The 21,680-nt window shown below is 29.2% G+C and overlaps 1 protein-coding gene across 4 annotated transcripts; it reads left to right on the top strand.

Annotated features, from left to right (window-relative positions):
- Positions 1-12,968: 12,968 nt before the first annotated feature.
- On the top strand, positions 12,969-19,594 carry LOC129285530 (alpha,alpha-trehalose-phosphate synthase [UDP-forming] 5). Of its 4 annotated transcripts, XM_054921271.1 has the most exons (6): positions 12,969-13,234; positions 14,003-14,074; positions 14,225-14,297; positions 15,902-17,992; positions 18,250-18,523; positions 19,049-19,594. In XM_054921271.1, exons 4-6 carry the CDS (start codon positions 16,011-16,013, stop codon positions 19,349-19,351), a joined length of 2,559 nt encoding a protein of 852 aa, XP_054777246.1. In that variant the 5' UTR covers positions 12,969-13,234; positions 14,003-14,074; positions 14,225-14,297; positions 15,902-16,010; the 3' UTR covers positions 19,352-19,594. The 4 variants fall into 4 exon arrangements, with proteins under 4 accessions (XP_054777246.1, XP_054777244.1, XP_054777243.1 ...); XM_054921269.1 differs by lacking the exon at positions 14,003-14,074; XM_054921268.1 differs by lacking the exon at positions 14,003-14,074 and having other exon boundaries at positions 12,969-13,627.
- Positions 19,595-21,680: the final 2,086 nt, after the last annotated feature.

The following is a 21,680-nucleotide window of genomic DNA, read 5'->3' as shown; positions in this document are numbered from 1 at the left end:
ATAGCATATATATGCATAAGCATGACTTGCAAGCTTTGGTGACTGATAAGCACTTAATGGATCACAAATTGTCAAAGGCTCAAGCTGGAATAATTGTTATTGCCATCATATTAGATAATGGCTTTTGGGGTGATTGCTTAGAAATTGTGAAGGTTATGTCTTCTCTTATAAAGTTGTTGAGAATTGTGGATTCAGATGAGAAACCTTATTTGCCTTATGTTTATGAAGGCATGCAAAGGCAAAAAAAGCAATCAAGGCAACATTCAACAATAAGAAAGATTATTACAAGCCTTACACAAACATTATTCAAGTTCGATGGGATAAGCACTTTAAGACAAATCTTCATGCAGCGGCATATTTGTTGAATCCTACATTCTTATATGATGAGAACTTTGTTCACAAGAGAAGGTTAATAGATGCAATGCTTGATGTGTTTGAGTCAATGATAGTCAAGAAATTGATTATATTGTAATGATGAAGCAGTTGAGTTTATATCGTGATCGTAAAGAACCTTTTGACAAAACTTCATGTCAAAGAGCAGCCCAAAAATTAGATCCTGGTGAGTATTCATATTTATTATTTAACATGTCCATGGTAATTCTAGTTATCATATGATTAATATCTAACTAAATATCTTTTATTTGCAGATGAATGGTGGTCATTCTATGGAGGTTCTATTCCAAAATTGCAAACTCTTGCAATGCATATTCTTTGCCAAACTTCTTCTTCTGGATGTAAAAGAAATTGGAGTTTGTTTGAATGCATCCATACCAAAAGACGAAATAGATTACAACATCAAAGATTGAATGATTTGGTTTTTACAAATTATAATCTGCGATTGAAGTATAAGTAAGAATTAGAGTTTTAAATGGCAATGCTTTTGTAGTTTTATAATTGAATATGAATTTTATTATTGTTTATCATATTTGATTACTTTATTTTTTTTAAGGAGTCAATTAAGGAAAAATAAAAGTTATGATCCCATTGATTATGAATCAATTGATAAAGTTGACTTTTGGGTGACTGAAGAAGAGGAAGAGCCAGCTCCTGAGTTTGATTCTCAAGATGTTGCAAATCTTGAAAGTGCCATTCACAATGAAATCACAGTTGCTCCATTAACCCTTGAGAGAAATTATGAAGGTTTATTAAATTTACTATCATATCTAATACAAATATATGAATTTCTTGAAATGCCATTGACTAGTATTAATTTTTGTTTGATGTAGGTGATGAATATATGAATGTTCTAGAGTCCCCATCTTTGCCTGATGTTGCTAGTGGTTCTGGTTTTTCTCATTCCACTCATAATATCTCAATGCCCGGAGATCTGAATGAAGTTAATGATTGACTTTGATGTTGGTGAATATTAGTTAGACTTTTATATTGAAGGGTTGTAATTGTAAGGATAGATATTTGAAGTATTGTATTTTATTATTGTTAGACTTTTGAGTGGTTGAATTTGATTGAATATTTTTATAATTAATATCTTTTTATTTAAATTGTATTATTTTAATCATGATTAGTTTGCCATCAATTCAACCCCAGTTAAATCACTAACCTGTGATCCAGTGCCATGACCAGTTCAATGATCGGTTCGATTTTACATACCTTGGTCATAATTGATATATTACGCTGATAGTTTTCTAGTGACATGTCTTCATAATTGTTCCATTAAAATGATAGTTTCTTGACCAACTGCCACAAAAATTGGTCTATGATTATTATATCTATTTCTACTACACATCTCGTGGTATCACGAAAATACCATTTTAACTGTTATGAAGTATATAGTATTGTGCACTAGTGCCATAATTAAAACTCGGGTTGCAAAATCTATCAAGCCTTTTGTTGTATATTTTAGCACTTGTTTTGTAACTAATTGAGCCTTATTAGTTAATGTTTGTGTTTAAAGGGGCAAGAAATAACTTACGGAATTTTTTAGAATTTATTGCATATTTTATGTTTAATTTTTTGGGCAAATTTATATTTAGTTAAATATTGCATTTTCATATGTAGGTAGAAAGGAATTAATTTTTGCACAACTTGAATCAATGTGTCGCCTAAAATGAAGACATGTGGCGCCATTTTCAAAGTATACACAGTACACACTATAGTTATATTGTAATTGTAATAACTCTTAATGATCGTCTATAAAATTAACAATGAAGTCCCGTACATTTTAAGAAAATGTTTTTTTCTATTAATTAATTCGCAACATTATAAATGAAACATGATAAACGTACAAGTTGTTCGTATATATGTAGCCATAGTTTGAAAGAGTCAAGCCAACAATGGGTTGTTTATACCGATTTAAAATTCTTATCAGTTCATTTTAAACATCACCATGTAATTACACTTTATGACTATAAATCTGCTTTTTTTTCCAATACAGTTTATCATAGTTGTAACGTAAATTCAATATTATCGTATAAGTATATGTATAGTTTTATTATATTTCATTCTGAAGTCAAATATTGTTGTTTCTTTCTTGTAAAATAATAAATGTAGTAGAATCTGAGGAATATTCTTCTAGACTGATTGAGCAATAAAACCATTTCTAAGTTTGGCAAAACAAATAATTTATTTGATTGCTAAGCAGTGAACAAGTTAATTGATTAATCCTAACACCTGCCATTAATTAATCTCCTGTTGCAGCATCACAAGGGGACAACATGATCAGATCTAATCCTAGTCTTCTCCTTCAAGCTTATCAAGCTCCTCATACATACCATTTATAAATTACAGTATTCCTTTTGTTAAAAAATTTAAAGTATTTTAAGTTAAATTTTACTTTTCAATAAAGTAATTATTTGTATTCAAACTAACTCTATCTTTTTATATTTACTTCTATTGAATATAATATTTTACCCTATAATATAAAGTAATTTATTCAACAAAGATACTTTTAAAAAAAAGAACAATATTTACAATTTAAAAGATTAAAAAAGACTTACATTTTTAAATATTCAACTCCTTATATTTTTTAACAGAAAGAGTATATTATCTCCGAATCAAATTATATGGCAATATAATTTTGGAAGCAATTCAATATCTCAAAATATAAAATAATTTGATAAAATAAAGTTTCATTAGATGTATTTTTTTACTCTTCCCTTCTTATTATTCTCTCTCTTTCTTTAATCATTTAAGGTTACATTAAATGAAAGATATTTTTAAAAAATTATATTTTTGTTTTAAAAAAATAAGGTTATAAAATGTATCTAATAAATTTTATTAATATATATAATTTTATTTAAATTTATTTTATAAATTGGGACTCATGGATTATTTTTATTATAATGACAATATTATATGTCAATGGATCACAGGTGCTCAATTTTAATTCCCTTACACCAGAATCTCACATTTACAAACTACCGATTTGTGGTCAATAATATAAATATTAATGTTGATATATTATATAAAATTTATATTAAAGTCATTCGAGACTCATTAATATTTATGAAATTGTAATCAATATATATATATATATACATATACATATATATATATATATATATTGTTTTTAAGAGATTAATCATTAGAATTGTCAATTGGTAGTTTGTCACATGGGGCTAAGAGTACAATGAGATTAGGGTTGAGCAGATGTTGAAGATATTTTAAAAAAATTGAAACTAATGTTTAATAAAAATAGTTTAAATATAAATTTTTAAAAATATAACCACCTACCATTCAAAAATGCTTGTCACCACACCAACACAAAATTGTAGCATCACGACGGAAATTTAAACCTGACAAAACATCCCAAGTATGAAGGCAGTAGCATATTACTTTTTGTCTTTTGTTTTTTTAGGACCAACCGTAGCATAGGGCTACAAGTCGGGGGCTTATAACTTATAAATGAGGGTAAAAATAGATTAGATTGAATTAAATTTTAACCAAATAAGTCTGAACCTATGTGATAAGTTAGAAGTTTGGACCTAGCCTGAAGCTTGTATAATGTAATTCTCATGTCTCAAGCCTGAGTCTATTTAAAGACTGGCCTGATCTAAAAGTCTATTTAAAAGCCTACTTAAAAGGTAAGTTTTTTAAATAAACTCACATTTTAGTTTAAACGTCTCAAATATATTTTAGAATTATTAGTAAAAATATATAACCTGTTTTATCAATTTCAATATATAATAATTAAAAGGACTTACCAACTATAATATAATACAATAATAATGTAAGAACATTGAATACAAAAAAAACATCAAGATCAATATATAAGTTCAATCTAATTGAAAATATAACTTAAAATAAAAAAATTAATTAATTAAAAATTAAATGATAAAAATGATATGTGTGTGTAAATAGGCCGGCATGTTAAGCTTATAAACTAAACTTTAAAAAATTAGGTCTGATCTATTTAATTAAATATACTTAATTAAAGGTCTGAACATGTCATGAATTTAGTTAGTAATAGATTAGGCTGTATGCCTATACCAAAGTAGGTTAGGGTTCCACCCCTATTTATAAATATTAAAAATGACACAAGTGGATAAAATATGTTTTAAAAGCTAGATTCATATCAAATCAAAATGCTTGACCACTAGTTTTGTTTTTCTACTATTTATCCTATTAGACTTATGATGGAACTAGCGATATAATAATTAAATAAAAATAATATTAATAAAATAATATAATATGACCGTAACTTAACAATATTATTATAAATTATAATTTTATAATTTTTAAAAAATGATAAATCTTTGTTGAATCAGATATAAGTGAATTTTAAAGTATTTGTATTTATACTTATAGTTATCAATATCATCTTAAAAAATAGTCCTAAATAATATTACTACTCCATCTTAATTTATAAGATACTTTTGAGAAAGATTTAACGTCCTAAAATATAAAATATTTTGATATAAAAAGATTTCATTAATGGAGTTTTCTAATATTATCCTTCTCATTATATTCTTTCTTTTTAAATGAAGTATTTAATGAAGAGTATCTTTGAAAGTTTATATTTTTATTTTTTAAAAAATAATATTGTAAAGTGTATTTAATGAGATTTATTTACATATGTAATTTTGTCTAAAATTATCTTATAAATTTAGACGATAGAAGTATTATATACTTATTAAATATCAAAAAATGAAGTTCAATTTTTGTTAGAAGGGTCTAATTTTTGGAATTTTTTTTAATTTTAGCCTTTTTTATATTGGTTTCACCTATTTGATTCAGTAGCAACTTAACTCCAATTCAACTCAGCTCAATAATAAAAATAGTTTGTTTGATGTAAACTAAGATGTTAGTAAGTTTAATCAATGGTCTAATTGATCATACTGTTCAGTCTTGTCCATTTCTTAAAACAATGATAAATTGCATAATTAAAGATTTAATTAGAATTAAAATTTGAGTCTCTACTAGGAAATATGTCTATATTTGGTATCCAACCTTAGCTTTAACATAATTGCCTCCAATAAAATATACATATATATATATATGGCTATAAGTGATGGAAAAGGATGTGAAAAGGATAATAAAATCTCATCGAAAAATATAAATAACAATCAGATCCCTCAAAATGTTATAATTTTTATGAAATCCTTAAATATCTTTCTGATATTAATAATTTTAGGTTAAATAATTAAATTATCCATTTTTTAAAATAAAAAAAAATAATGAATTCACGTGAAAAGTTATGATTTCTTATGCAATTCTTGCAATTCACATAATAAAAGTTGTGATTGCTTAAGCAAAAGTTATAATTGATTATTTTCTAAAAAATAACGGGTTCACATGGGAAGTTGTGTTTTCTTCTTTAATTCTTACTATTCACAACATAAAAATTGTGATTGTTTAAAAAAAATTGTAATTGATTATTTTTAGAACTTAGACTTCAATGATAAAAGAAATTTCACATGAAAAGTTATGTTTTTTTTATTCAATTCTTATGATTTATAGAATAAAAGTTATGATTATTTAAATAAAAATTATGATTGGTTATTTTCATAAATTAAATTTCAATGACAAAAGAAATTTCAAGTGAGAGGTTGTGATTTCTTACTCAATTTTTGTGATTTATAAAATCAAATTGTAATTGTTTAAATAAAAATTATGATTAGGATTAATTATTTTTAGAACTTGTTTATCAATTATAAAAGAATATACACATGGCTATGAGCAATGCTAAAGGATGGAAAAATGATAATAAAATCTCAGCGAAATAAATAAAAGACAATCAAGTCCCTCGAAATGTTATAATTCCCATGAAGTCCTTAAATGTCTTTCTGATATTAATGATTTTAGGTTAGATAACTAAATTGTCGTTTGTTTAAAATAAAAAAATAATGGGTTCATATGGAAAGTTATGATTTCTTATTTAATTCTAGTGATTCATAGAATAAAAGTTATGATTGTTTAAACAAAAGTTGTAATTAATTATTTTCTAAAAATTAACGGGTCTGTGTAGGAAGTTTTATTTTTTTTATTCAATTCTTAAGATTCACAAAATAAAAGTTGTGACTGTTTAAATAAAAGTTGTAATTGATTATTTTCAGAACTTGGACTTCAATGATAAAAAAAATTTCACATGACAAGTTGTGATTTCTTATTCAATTCTTATGAGTCATTGAATAAAATTTATGATTGTTTAAACAAAAATTGTAATTGATTATTTTTAAAACTTGAATTTCAATGACAAAAGAAATTTCATGTGAGAGGTTGTGATTTTTTGTTCAATTTTTATAATTTATATAATTAAAATTTTAATTGCTTAAACAAAATTTATAATTAGGATTAATTATTTTGAGAACTTGTTTATCAATTATAAAAAAAATTTCATATGAAAAGTTGTAATTTTTATCTAATTTTTTTCAATTCACATAACAAAAATTATGATTGCCTAAACAAAAATTGTGATTAAAATAATTAGAGGTAAATTAATTATTTTATTTAAAATTATTAATGTTAAAAAAATACTTAAAAACTTTGAAAGAATTATAACATTTTAAAGACCTGATTGTTAATTTTATATTTTAATAAGTTTTTCTTGTCATTTACCTAAAAATATTTGCTCAGATTAAAAAAATGAGGGCAAGGAAGAATCCTCATGTAATTATTACGTGGCTGGCCCACATTCCGAGACATTCGAAAGTCGAGATTAGCTAGTAATTGGTCGAAGCCAGGATAACTCACATGTTTCGTACTTACCTTGGCAGTGCGTTGTTGATGTGGCGTGAGAAGATTGTCTTTTTTTTTCCCCCTATCCAATTGTACACATGTATTGCCTCATAAAAAATAATTCTGTCCGAAATATCCTCAGGATGTTAAATATGACATTTTTTAACGCGAATTTAAATATTAATTTATTATATTATCAGAAATTAATTCCTTTCACTATCTTAAATATTTTTTAATTATTAAAAATAATTTTTTCCTAGTTCTAAAATTATACAGATTAAATTAATAATTTATATTTAATATGTCAATCAAATATTATAATTTAAATTTTAAAATAGTAATAATCGGATTTAAAATTTAAATTACTTAAATTTTTAATTTATATAATCAAGAAATTAAGACAAAACAAACGCTTTTTCTGCTATCTAGATCGTGGACTCAACTGCGCCTTTCAATTCATTGGCCGAAAACAAATCTGCATCTTCCCTTTGCTGAAAAAAAAAAAAAATCTGCATCTTCCCATTTTCTTTTTTCTTTTTAAAATATAATAACATTTTTAAATTCCACACTTCAAAAATATTTATTAAATTTATTACGATACATTAGTCTTTGTAAAATAAATTATATTTTAATTTTTATAATTGTTATTTGATTAAAATATTTAAAAATTATTGAATGATTTTACTAAAATATTAAATTAAAATTTAAATATCAATATCAAATTATCAATACATGAATATATATACCTAATAAAATTCAAAAGAAAAAAAATACTTCTTTTAAATTATTATTAACACTACTACTCTTACTACTACTTTTGCTGTTAATTTTTTATGGTCAAATTATTACGTATTCTTTTTTCTTCAAATTTTCTTACCTTTTGGGTTCAGGACAACCAATAGAAATGCTTTTTTAGAAAGGAAAAATCACTTAGAAGTTAGAAGTCTCATACATGGATTTTAGTTTCTATAAATTTCTATAAAATATAGAAATGATTCAAAAATGCCATGAGATTTAGTTGCCATTAACTTTTAATGTACAATAACCGTAACACTCTCCAACATTCACGCATGCATTCCTCTCTCTCCTCCTCCTCCGTTCTCATCAAGATTCTCCTCATACTCCTTCCTCTTGTCCTTGCAAACCAAGTAGTGACTTACAATATGTAAATCACATGACCAAGGTCATGTTTACTTATTAAAATAGAATGGAATGAAATTGATTAAGAAATAAAAGTAAAAAAAAGATAATCAAAGGAAATTAGGTGAGCACATTTATAAGGAAAGGAGTAATTTAGTTTATGGAATTCAGAATCATGATTCATGAGATTTTTGGAAGGATATGATGATTCTCACATTTTTTAATATATATTAATGAGTTCTATCATGCTTAGCATGGGGGGAAGGATGATTTAGTTCATTTTTGTTTTGATTTTATCAATCCATTCAATTATATTTTATTCTAATAAGTAAATATGACCTTAAAACAATGATGCTAAAGTAAGCATCGTTCCATTTCTGGCATGTCAAGACCAATGAAATGGAGAAACCTCTGAACATGTTTAAGTGCATGTTTGGATATGTATATAATTGATTTTTTGAGTTGAAAAAAATTAATTTTTGAGTTATTATCCAAACACTTGAAAAAGTGGGTAATCGATTTTTTTTCATAAGATACGAATGTGAGCTTTTGCGTTTGAATTACAAAAAAGTATGTGAAAAAATTACAAAAAATGCCCAACAAAAAAATTATAAAAAAGGCACAAAATTTAATAAAAATAAAACCAAACTCTCTTCTCTTCTCTTCTTTTTCTTTCTCAATAAAATTTGAATTTTAAATTCTCAAAAAAGTTACTAACATAAGTTCTTATCAACCACCACCCTCCATTTAGCACTTACTATAAAACTAATTTAAATAAAATATTAATTGATAGAGGAAAATTAATTTAATTTAAAATTGAGAGTTAATACAAAGGTTGTTGCAAAGGTCTAAAGAGAGACAGGAAGATTTTTCGTCATTTATTATATTGCTATATTTTTTATATTATCAAAATTTTTAGGCAATGCTTAACATTTTTGTCAGATATGGCTCATATTCATGATATCATTAGAGATTAACTTGTATATTATCATTTTCATCAATTATTGTAAAATTGATGTTTGGTATTTAAGAATTAAATCTTTGAAAAAATTACAACCAGGTTCCACACAGAAAAATTAATTATTGTATTGACAACTGGTTGTATTGTCAATACAATTTAATTCAGTTGTCAATAAATCTTACAGTAATTAATTTTCCTTATGTGAGACTTATATAATTTAAATAATATATTTTACTTTTTAAGTAAAATTTAACAAATTTAATAATATTAGATACAAATTTATCAATAATTTAATTTTAAAAAGCAATGTCCTTTATGATACTTTATACAACTAAAATTAATTTTGAATAAATTATTCAAACATATTTAATTATGTTAAAATTAATTTTAAAAAAATAATATCTAAACAGATTACGTTATAACATAATCAATTATGATTAAAATCAATCATTTAATCAATATTTTTATAATTAATTATACCTAACTGAAATTCAAATAGGCTCTAAGATAGCAAGAACAATGGCTCCACAACCAATTACATTGTGAAAAATGTTCCATGAGATTCAATCCTTGTCACCTTCCTTCAGCTTGTAAATTGAATTAATTATATGTATGATCAACAGAAATTGCAGAATTAACAGTGAGAATCTCCTAATAACTTCTTAGTTTTGCCAAAAAAAAACCAAAAAAATAAAAAAAAAAAAGGAAACACTTGCTTTGAGTTATAATCTATACACATATCCACTCAAGTTAAGACTCGTGAACAAATCCAAGCAATTTTTGTTGGTTGAGGTCAAGAAAAGAGATGGAATGACAGTGAAAAAAAAAAAAAAGATCTTTCACGACATGTCTTCAAGCATGGCTAGATCAAGCAACCTCCAATGGACGAGTAAGGTTAAAGTTGAGATCCAAAAGCTTCCAAGGCTAAGGAGCGCGTGCTTACAGTCCATCATAGACAACAAATTGGAGTCACTCTTGCACACTACCAACAGTTGTAAGAGGAACAAAGAAGGCGTGATTTGAGGTTAAAAAATAGTTGACGGGACCACTAAACGTTTAGTTTGATTGGTACGAGGTCTAACTTACTAATAGCTTGAAGTTCGAGTTTTGAGAATGCACCTAGCATGGTAAATTCTTCAAGAGAGTGTGGTAGAGGCTTTTCCCAATATGGCCAACCCGATCTTGATTCGAATTAGTCTGGTCTCGTGTTTGTGGGTTGGGATATCAAAAGTTACAACGCAAAAGGAAAAAAAAGAAGAAGAAAATGATTGATGAGTGCCGGGGAGAGGAGGGCGTGAATGTTGGAGGTTATGGTAAATGCACATTAAAAATTAATTGCAATTGCATCCATGGAACTTAAGAGATGTTTATATATTTTTTGAGACTTCATGAAAATTAGAATTCATATGCAAGGCTGCTGAGTGATTTTCCAAAAAAAAAAAAAAGAGTAGAAACGACCCTTTCCAATAGGCAATAGCCCATTGTTTAATACTCGTGTTAATGGAGTTAACGTAACAGTAAGAGCGCAAGACTGATCTTTAGTGGTTTAGTGCATTACTATCCAACAGTGTGGTAAATGGTACTCTACAGGTTTTTTATTTTTGCCAACAAATACTCTACAGTTGATTGACTCTCAGAGTCACAGGGAATAATGTACTCCATCATCAACATTATGAGATATTTTTGGAAAGAATGATTAAAAAGTCTCAAAATAAATAATTAATTTAAATTAGATTTTAAGTGTTAAATTTTAAGAATTTACATTTTTTATTTTTAATTTTATAACTTTGTTGTAATAAACTTACAATTTATCTTTTAAATTTTAATAAAAAATAGTTTATTTTTTTAGCCATATTAAAATTTGAAAAGTAAGTTACAAATTTATCACAATAAAGTTATAAAATTAAAAGCTGAATTTATAAATTCCTGAAATTTAACACTTGGAACCTATGTTAAATTAATTTTTCCTTTTGGGACTTCTTTATCATTCTCTCATATTTTTTAAAGATATATATCATAGTTGAATAAGGTATTTTGATTTTTCTGGAAATAATTAATAATTTTTTAAAGTATTTTTAACATATATTTAAAATTAATAAACTTTTTATATTTATTTATAATAAATTTACCTTATTAAATAATAATATACATACAAAAGAATAACCAATTTTTAAAAATAACCATTTTTAAAAGTAAAACTTAGTTAAAAATACTTCCTCCACTCATATATAAGATGTTTTTAACCGAATTATGCAAACTAATAAAAATTAGTTATTTAATTAAAATCACATTAACATTTTAATTTTACTCTTAATTATTGTAAATAAAAAATAAATTTTTTTTATAAAGTAAATTAATGAGAATATTTATCTTTTTTTCTTTTTAATTTAATAAGGATATAATGGTGCGTTCATTAAAAATATTTTAGTAATCTCTTATATTTAAGAATAATTTTTTAAAAAATCTTTATATATAAAAACTGAGGAGTACATTATAATTTTGAGAAGAGAAAGTGCTAACACAAAACTGGGATACTCTTTGTCTTTACTCTCGTTTTCTTTCCCTATTCCTTTACCACCGTTATATTAAAGTTTGTCAATGGTTTTATTTAATTTTCGATAAAATATTATAAATTTACACAAAACTATTTAAGTAAAATATTAAATTTTAAATAAAATAATAATAATTTTATCAAATGTTAAATTACAATTATTGAAAATTTTGATCTAACAATAAAAAAAAAGGGGCAGCAAAGAGAAAAGAAAAATGAGAGGCCCTCTCCCACTAAAACCTTTTATAACACTATCTGTGACGTCTACTCCCTTGGGAAGAAATTATTACGTCACATAGATTATTTAATAAAAATATGATATGTTATTTTATTATAAATATAAATTAATTTTGCATTAATGATGAGAGAGAAAAAAAGATAATAAATTAAAGAGATATCATACTTTGAAAATAAAATCATAAGAAACAATGATACATAAAATTTTATTTAATTAAAATGATATAATTTTATTGAATAGTTTATAAATGATATATTGCACTAGGTTAATCCAATAATTTTTTTATATTTATGAGGAAGAGAATTTTTTTTTATATATAAATTATATCATTAAATTTTTATCATTTTTTCTTTCACCCTTTAGTGAAAGCTAGAGAGAGAAAATATATTATTAAAATACATACTTTATTTATTTTAAATTATAAGATATTTTTAAATAAAATTTCACATATAAATAAATTTCATTAAATATAAAAATTATATTTTTTTAAAATAAAAATATAAACTTTGAAAAGCACTCTTAATTTAATATATTGAAGAAAGAGAGACATAAATTAAATATAGAGAAAAATGGTAATATTAAAATAAATTTATTTAATGAAACTTGAATCTTCTAAAAATATCTTACATTTTGAGATATTGAATCTCCATAACAAATGTCTTATAATTTAGAATGGAGAAATTATATTTTACAAGGATAAATTGAGAACTTGTTGAATTTTTAAATAGAGTTAATGAGTTTTAAATTTTTTTTAATTTGATAAAATATGTTGAAAATGATTTATAAATAAGATTAGAGGAGTAAAAAAATAAACTAAAATAAAAAATAAAAATAAAAAATAATAAAAGTGTTTGTAATATAAATTATTTTAAAGGACATTAAATGATGACAGATTTATTTGCAAGTGTTGGCTAAACAGTTCTGAATTTCAGTTTTTGTCAAGGACAATGGAATTCCGGCACTAGTTACTGTTTGCTTGGCATCTTTCCGTGCTCTCATCTTACGCTATGCCCTGTAGTCCCTGTGCCCTGTCTTTTTCTTTCTCTTTCACTCTTGGTTCTCACTCGTTGATCTTTTTCTTCCATTTTCTGCGTCTCTTCCATCGTCTTCCTCCTCCACCAAGTAGCGTCGCCGGAAAGTACTTTGTCCGTGCAGTTCATTCGCCATTTTCTCACTCAGTTTAGATTGATTGGGCCGTATATATGTGAAGGTTGGTTGTTCTCTTCTTCGTGCTTCGATAATATAGATGATGCAGCTTCTTTTGGTTCCAGTATATATGAGCTCTCGATTCGGGGATTTCTTGAATTTGGCTCTTTAAAGTCTGAGTTTACACTTAAACTCAAACCCTATCCACCCTCACCACACACGACGTTACTCCCTGTTCCTCACTTGGTCAGCGCCTCACCCACAAGCTCCATCCATCTCACTCGGCTCTTGCTCTCCATTCTCCAGCTCCGTCTCTCTCTCTCTCTCTCTGCGCGCTTGCTCTCAAGTTCCAGCTCTGCCTTTCGATCCCTCAGTCTCTGACACTCACAGCTTAATCTTGCTTAATCTCAGTCTCTTGTGATTTGTAGGCAGAAATCTCCCTTAGATCTTCGATCGTGTAAGTGTCATCTGCTTCCTCTCCACTTTGGTTTCTGCTGCTTTTCTCCCTTTCCACTTTCTTCTGCTATGATTCCGTTTTTAATTTTTTTTATGTCTATATTATATTTTCAGGGTCACTCCGTTTTTTTTTTTCCTTTATGCAATTTTTTGATTTGATAACTGAATGGCATATGTCACTTTACAAGTTGAAGCTAAACTTTCAAACTGAGTTAGTAGCTGGAACCTTGTTGCTTGACTTTCGATATTTTTAGCGTGCTGTGGTTCAACTGCTGAAGCATAATTGCTGTAAGCTTATTTAGTGATGGCCAAATGGAATAATATGATCTCAATAGGAGGCGTTTGCCCTAAACTTTGATTAATTTGTCATTGTCAGATGAATTTTGATGGAGTAATCAAACTATGAGTAGTTGCACTTCACACCCTTGATGATGTCAAAGAAACAAAAGTTCGTGCTGATTTAAAGATGGAATAATTGCTTCTTTTCATTATTTCTAATTTTTAGTTGGTTTGCTCCTTTTTCCTTTATTCTTTTAGATCTGGTCAAGTTTATTCAATGGTGAAATGTTTGTATTGAACTTATTCTTTCATCACGTAGGGACCATCTGAACAAGGGAGACTATATGGAAACTTGATTGGTGCTACCCTGGTAGATTGTTAGATTGTTCGAGGTTTGTTAAATTTTTGTATTAGTCTAGCTTAGCTAGATTTGAATCATATACTGTGTTGTGCCATTGTTTTGTTCGTATTATTACGAGCTTGTTTATTATCACAAAAATTATATGCCAAAACTATTATGTAGTATCTCTACTTAAAAGAAAAAAATTTGAATCAATAATTGCTTTTCATAATTTGCACAATCAATATCTCCTGAGGCTACAAAATTTCCTTTCTAAAGCGTCTTTAAAGGTGCAAAGTTATGAGAGAGGCAATCTTTTAACCTTGGGAGATATTGATTTTGTCAAATTATGACATGCAATTATTGATTCTAATCTTTTCTTTTATGTAGAGATATTGTATAATAGTTTTGTTATATATATTTTGTGACAAACCATCTTATATTTTGTACTATTAATGGATTTGAATACCAGCTATGTCTGGTTCCAATTGTGGAATAGTTCTAGATTGGATTTTTTCATTCACAATGCTTGAACTCGAGACCTTGCTTGTGGGTGTTGAGTCTCATATTACTCAACCTAACAAAACAAATTGACATTGAAATTAGCATTTAGCAAATGTGCCATGAGTGTAATTGCTGAAGATATTAATTGATACTTTATTTATTTATTTATTTATTTTTGAGGAGATATATTTGTAATTTTATTAACAACTTGTTTTTACAAGGTATTATCTGTAAACTTGATGAAGTTAAGGTCCTTGGTCCTTAATTGTAATTCTGCAAATAGATTGATATTGTTCTCTGCCTTTGAGTGAGCCCTAGTCATCTTCTACCATGACACACTGTATCCGGTGTTGGTTCCCATGCAGGTTTATTGACACAGGCCTTGATTTGGCTTGGTATTCTACTCATATAATTTGTTCTTGTATTTACATTCTGTTATCAAAATATATCATAATGAGGATTGAATCTTAACTTGTATGAATCAAAAAACTAGATGAAATTATGTGTTAAATCTCCATCTTCTACACTTGCTCTTGTAAAATCAGCGACCTGTTTTTTTAGTCATTGTAATTATTCAACCATTGCATTTCTCATTCTCTGTCACATCTGGGCACTTTCTCTGGCTCAGGAAGTTGATCTCCCTTTTTCCAAGCTTATATCATTGTCAATGGCAGATATGTTAAATCGTACATTTGTATTGATCTCGCTTCTTAAATAGATTTATGATTTTATACACCCATCTTAATCCTGTTCAAATCCTCAGTGATGCTAGATGGTTTGCTGGTGGTAAGTTTTAAAATTTTGTTAGATTTTGGCTTATGGGTAACTATAAGTCAATTAATATATTCAGACATCCTGTCTTAGATTTTATAAAATTGATTGATGTGTTTATACAGGTTTGTTTAGCTTAATATCGTATTTCTCTGCTGTGAGATTTGTCCTTCCTTTGTATCATCTTTATTCTGTTTACCAATTGGCTTGCTGTGTTTTCTAGAACTGCACGCCAAGATGAATTTTGAAATCTTGAAGCATGGGAAGATTGATTGAAACTTCTAAACGGGCTTTTCATGTAGTGTAACTTTTGTTCTGATTCTGCTAGACTTGCAAATTATTGCAGGAAACGATGTCTAATTGATTTTCCCCTGATTTCAGTAATTTCATTTTTCTGGTGGAAGTTTGAAGAATTTGATTATCAGGAGTCTGCATTGGTCTCTCTTCACCTCTTGTCTACTGAAGGTCCTTTATTGTCATAAAAGATATAATGGTTTCTAGGTCTTATTCTAACTTGTTAGAGCTTACTTCCTGCAATTCCCCAACTTTTGGTCGGGAGAAGAAGAGGCTCCCTAGGGTGGCAACTGTTGCTGGAGTTCTTTCAGAACTTGATGATGAGAACAACAGTGCTGGCTCTGATGCTCCCTCATCCATCTCTCAAGATAGGATGATTATTGTTGGTAACCAGCTTCCTCTGCTGGCACACAGAAAAGATGATGGTAAGTGGGACTTCACCTTGGACGAGGACTCTCTTCTTTTACAGCTGAAAGATGGCCTTGGAGATGATGTAGAAGTGATCTATATTGGGTGTCTTAAAGAAGAAATTGATGTAAGTGAGCAAGATGATGTTGCTCAGTATTTGCTTGACACTTTCAAATGTGTACCCACGTTCCTCCCTCCTGAGCTTTTCAGCAAATTCTATCATGGGTTCTGCAAACAGCATCTATGGCCTTTATTTCACTACATGCTTCCACTGTCACCTGATCTTGGTGGTAGATTTGATCGGTCTCTTTGGCAAGCTTACGTTTCTGTGAATAAGATATTTGCAGATAAAGTAATGGAAGTCATTAGCCCTGATGATGACTTTGTGTGGGTTCATGACTACCATTTGATGGTTCTGCCAACATTTTTGAGGAAGAGATTTAACAGGGCGAGGCTAGGATTCTTCCTCCACAGTCCATTCCCTTCCTCTGAGATTTACCGAACACTTCCTGTAAGGGATGAACTTCTTAGAGCTCTTCTGAACTCTGACCTTATTGGGTTTCATACTTTTGATTATGCAAGGCACTTCCTCTCATGTTGCAGCAGAATGCTTGGGCTTTCTTATCAATCTAAGCGGGGCTACATAGGCCTTGAGTACTATGGTAGAACTGTTAGTATCAAGATTCTTCCTGTTGGAATCCATATTGGCCAACTTCAATCTGTCATGAATCTTCCTGAGACAGAGAGTAAGGTCTCAGAATTACGAGACCAGTTCAGAGGTCAAACTGTGATGCTTGGGGTTGATGACATGGATATCTTCAAAGGAATTAGCTTAAAACTTTTGGCCATGGAGCAATTGCTCTACCAACATCCAGATAAGAGGGGCCAAGTTGTAATGGTCCAAATTGCAAATCCTGCAAGAGGACGGGGGAAGGATGTACAGGAGGTACAAAGTGAAACTTATGCCACTGTAAAAAGGATAAATGATACTTTTGGAAGGCCTGGATACACTCCTGTTATCTTGATTGACACACCACTTAAATTCTATGAGCGAATAGCATATTATGTAATTGCAGAATGTTGTCTTGTTACAGCAGTGAGAGATGGTATGAACCTGATACCGTATGAATATGTCATATGTCGACAAGGAAATGAGAAACTAGATCAGATTTTGGGGATAAATCCATTATCTCAAAAGAGGAGCATGCTGGTTGTATCTGAATTCATTGGGTGCTCCCCTTCATTAAGTGGGGCAATTCGAGTGAATCCGTGGAACATTGATGCTGTTGCCGAAGCCATGGATTCTGCCCTTGTAGTCCCGGTGTCTGAAAAACAGATGCGACATGAGAAACATTACAGGTATGTAAGTACGCATGATGTCGCATATTGGGCACGTAGCTTCTTGCAGGATTTGGAAAGAGCTTGTAGGGACCACCTTAGAAGGAGGTGCTGGGGCATTGGTTTTGGTTTAGGATTTCGGGTCATTGCTTTAGATCCAAATTTTAGAAAGCTATCAGTTGAGCATATTGTTTCGGCTTACAAGAGGACCAAGCACCGGGTAATTCTTCTGGATTACGATGGTACCATGATGCAGCCTGGAACAATTAGTACAACTCCAAGTGCTGATGCTGTTGGAATCTTGAAGAGCCTGTGTAGTGACCCTGATAATGTTGTTTTCATTGTTAGTGGCAAGGAGAGAAAGACTCTGAGTAATTGGTTTTCGTCATGTGAAAGGCTAGGGATTGCTGCTGAACATGGTTACTTTTTGAGGTATGTTATTTTTTTAGTTGGTTTTCCAATGACCCCCAAAGAAGCTGAATACTAAATCACCGTTAAATATTATATGATGATTGTGCATGCATGTTGTATTCTTTTGGTCTTTCATTAATTTTAACTTCTTAGCACTGCTAAATTTAACTCCATTTTTTTGGTCCCAAATATGGTAGGAATGGTATCATTCTTTATTATTATTGTTTTTTGGCGTTTGCTTCTGTGCTTAACTTAGGGGTTATCCCTTTCTTCCCCAGGACAAGTAATGCTGCAGAATGGGAAACTTGTCATTCTGTACCGGATTTTGACTGGAAACAGATTGCTGAGCCAGTAATGCAATTATACACTGAAACAACTGATGGTTCTAACATTGAGGCCAAAGAGAGTGCTTTAGTTTGGAATTACCAGTATGCAGACCGTGATTTTGGTTCATGCCAGGCTAAGGAGCTTTTAGACCACCTGGAAAGTGTTCTTGCCAATGAGCCTGTTTCCGTTAAAAGTGGCCCTCACATTGTTGAAGTCAAACCCCAGGTTGGTAGTCAAAATTTACCCTTCCAATTGTAGTCCATCTAGGTTTGTCCCTAGGGGATTAAACTGCACAACGTAATCACCCATAGAAACTACCTTTTTCTTTTCCTATTAAATGAACGAACCCTAAATTTGGGCTTATCCTACAATCTGTTATTCTTGAAAGTTACATATATATGCGTCTTAAAACAGTTGGAAAAAATGTTTGAAAATAAACTATGAATTTGATCTGACTATGGTCATGTTCTAGGGCACTAGGCTAGCTTATTATACGACGGATCATCCTATCTTGACAACACTGTTTGTTTCACATAATGATGTTAATCATTAAACACTTTTGTTTGAAACATACAGAAGATGTCCGAATTGCTTCTACTAAATTTCATTTAACTATTGTGGTTTAATCTAACAAAAAACTGGTTAAAGCTAACCTTATCATCTATGTATATCATTTTTTTTTTTGAGTTTTAATTTTTGAGCTTCAAATTATATAATGAAACATGACTATGTTCCAATCTTTTACTGCAGGGTGTCAACAAGGGAATTGTAGCAGAACATCTTCTCCTAACAATGCGTGAAAAGGAAGTACTTCCAGATTTTGTTCTATGCATTGGGGATGACAGATCAGATGAAGACATGTTTGAAGTGATCATGAGCGCGAGGGACTCTTTGTCACCGGTTGCTGAAGTGTTTGCCTGCACGGTCGGGCAGAAGCCAAGCAAGGCCAAGTATTACTTAGAAGACACAAGTGAGATATTGAGAATGTTACAAGGCCTTGCCCATGCTTCAGAGCAGTCTGCTAAAAGTTCTTCCCAAACTTCCACACGCTGAGCTTTTTTCTGACCAAGGTTAGCTTCAATTCTTATTATTCATAGGCTCTCCTGTGGGATGATATTCTTACTTGGTAATCCAACATGCAAAGTCATTTTGTGGCATTGCTACCAAGTGCATCTAGGTTTCGTTTCCGAGTAGATGTATTTAATGATGTTGTATCTGTTATTTCTGTCTCCATTTCGATTCCCTGTACAATGTTATTTTTCACTCGGAATGAATGATAGGCTTGTGATTGTCCCATGTTATTATTTTTATGACGGTTGTTTCTACGAAATGTTTCGTCTTTGAATTTTTTTTTCAGATATTACTATTTTCCAAAAAAAATAATAATAATAATTCAGTTAGTTTTGGAGATTATATCATTAGCATCACCAATCGTTAGCTATACCAAAGGTTACAGTGAAATTTGGTGAGAGATGTTGAGGATAGAAATAAGTACTGTTAGTTAAACTACAAATTGAAAAAAAGTTGAAACTCATACTTAATAAGAATATCTTAAAATTTTTAAAAAGGGAACCACCTCCCATTCAAAGTTGTTTGTCGCTGACAATTTTACATGGTGGACATTGGAATTTGACAATACATCAAGTATTAATAGCATGTTAAATGTTGAAGGTAGAGTTAAATATAATAACAAGTTAAAGTATATTTTGTTTTCAAATTCAATTAGATCTTTTAATTTTATGAAGTATTTTTTAAGTTCTTTAATTTTAATAGCGAAAGTTTATTTGTTTTGATAACTGGTTTTAACATCTTGATTAATTTACTCTGACTTCTTTATCCAAGCCTTTTGAGTCTGTTTTCAAAGGATTTTTTGTTTAGTCACTTGTCTTTAGAAACATAATTTGTTTTCCTTTAAGTGATTGGTAAAACCTTTGCAATTAAAATATTTGGAATTTAACTAAACATATTTTGATAAATCTCTTGCTGTATTTTCAATTAAGCTCAATTCTCAAGAAAAGTATTTTAGAAATCATAAATTCGCCAAATACTTAATTCACCTTTTTTGGGGTGTTGTTGCTTGATTTAACAGACTTGCCCTTGGAAATGTTTTACTATTCACAATTCAAGGTTTTTTACATATAATCTAAGAATTATAAAGATTAAAGCTTATAAGCTAGTTTTCTCTTGTCCATGCTCCTTTTCACTCTTTGATTAGTTGTCATAAATGATTTTAGAATCTGTACAGATAGAACTTTATTCTAGTTTTGTTATCATCAAATAAAGTAGTCAACAAATATTTATAATGGAAGTTTTGGGACTAGGAGTGGTTGAGTATGAAATCTTACCTTAACATTCTTCTACTCAAGCATCCATGAAATCGTCTTGTCTGCACTCTCCCCCTCCCACTCGCGTGACTTGCTGGAGAAGACGAAGAGAAGGAAAAAAATAGGGAGAATCGCGCCTAAAGCCCTAAGAACTAAGAAAATTGCAACTGTCTCCAATAGAATTTGAATTCATTCTACAGGCCAACGGCCCTATATGCAATTAAATTTTATTATGAAATGACATAATTGTCCTTGGTTTGAAAAAAAGAAGTATCGTGCAGCACGTAGAACCTTGAACCGCAATGATGGGCGGCATAGTATTACCACCAACGGTGACAGCAGCAAAGAGTGGGAAAGGGAATGGGGTAGGTGGGTCTGACATCACGCTCATGTATATGATAGCCAAATCGAGAGGGTAGGTGGGATTAAAAGACTCTTAAGCCTTCTATATGTAATGAATCATGAGGGCAACAATAATGGAGGGCTAGATCAGCTCATCACTATCATGCACACCTAGAAGGTTCCCATTTTTTGCACCTGAGATGGATTTAATTGGGGCTTTGCATAGGGGAGCAGGGTGCATATTAGATGAATTTTTTGTTGTAAAAAATGCACTGTAGTCGCGTTCAAATCGAAGTTGTAGTTGTAATTTAGTTGATATAATTTGACTTGCTTGTTAAATTTTAAATTGGTAGTGGATTGTTTGTTGCGAAATTATAATAATTATTTGTTCATATTAAATGTTTACATATGAATATATCAACGTAAATACCGTATTTTATCCGTGGCCTTGTAAATAAATAAGATAACATCTATAATAAAATAATAATAAAATTAATAAAAAAGAGACAATGAAAAATGGAAAATAAGAAAACATTTTACAAAAGCAATCTCTATAAAATAATAAAAAGAAAAATATAAAAATATTTTATAATAAGGAAATAAGTAAATAAAATTTAAAAGGTCTTAGATACGAAGAAAAATGACACAAATATAATCAAACTAGATCATGATATAATATAATAATGAGCTATAAAGATTTGAATATCTCAAAATAA

The sequence above is a fragment of the Prosopis cineraria genome, unplaced genomic scaffold, assembly GCF_029017545.1.
Source record: "Prosopis cineraria cultivar Desert tree isolate PC_DT_omini unplaced genomic scaffold, ASM2901754v1 PC11, whole genome shotgun sequence".
NCBI lineage: Eukaryota > Viridiplantae > Streptophyta > Magnoliopsida > Fabales > Fabaceae > Prosopis > Prosopis cineraria.
Note: the sequence above shows the minus strand (reverse complement) of the source record. Positions and strands in the feature narration are given on the sequence as shown.

Bases quoted from the DNA above. Each gene is read 5' to 3' on its own strand.
- LOC129285530 (XM_054921269.1), top strand. From the start codon at position 16,011: ATGGTTTCTAGGTCTTATTCTAACTTGTTAGAGCTTACTTCCTGCAAT. The intron at 17,993-18,249 runs GTATGTTATTTT...TTTCTTCCCCAG, and splicing joins GAACATGGTTACTTTTTGAG to GACAAGTAATGCTGCAGAAT. The intron at 18,524-19,048 runs GTTGGTAGTCAA...CTTTTACTGCAG, and splicing joins TTGTTGAAGTCAAACCCCAG to GGTGTCAACAAGGGAATTGT.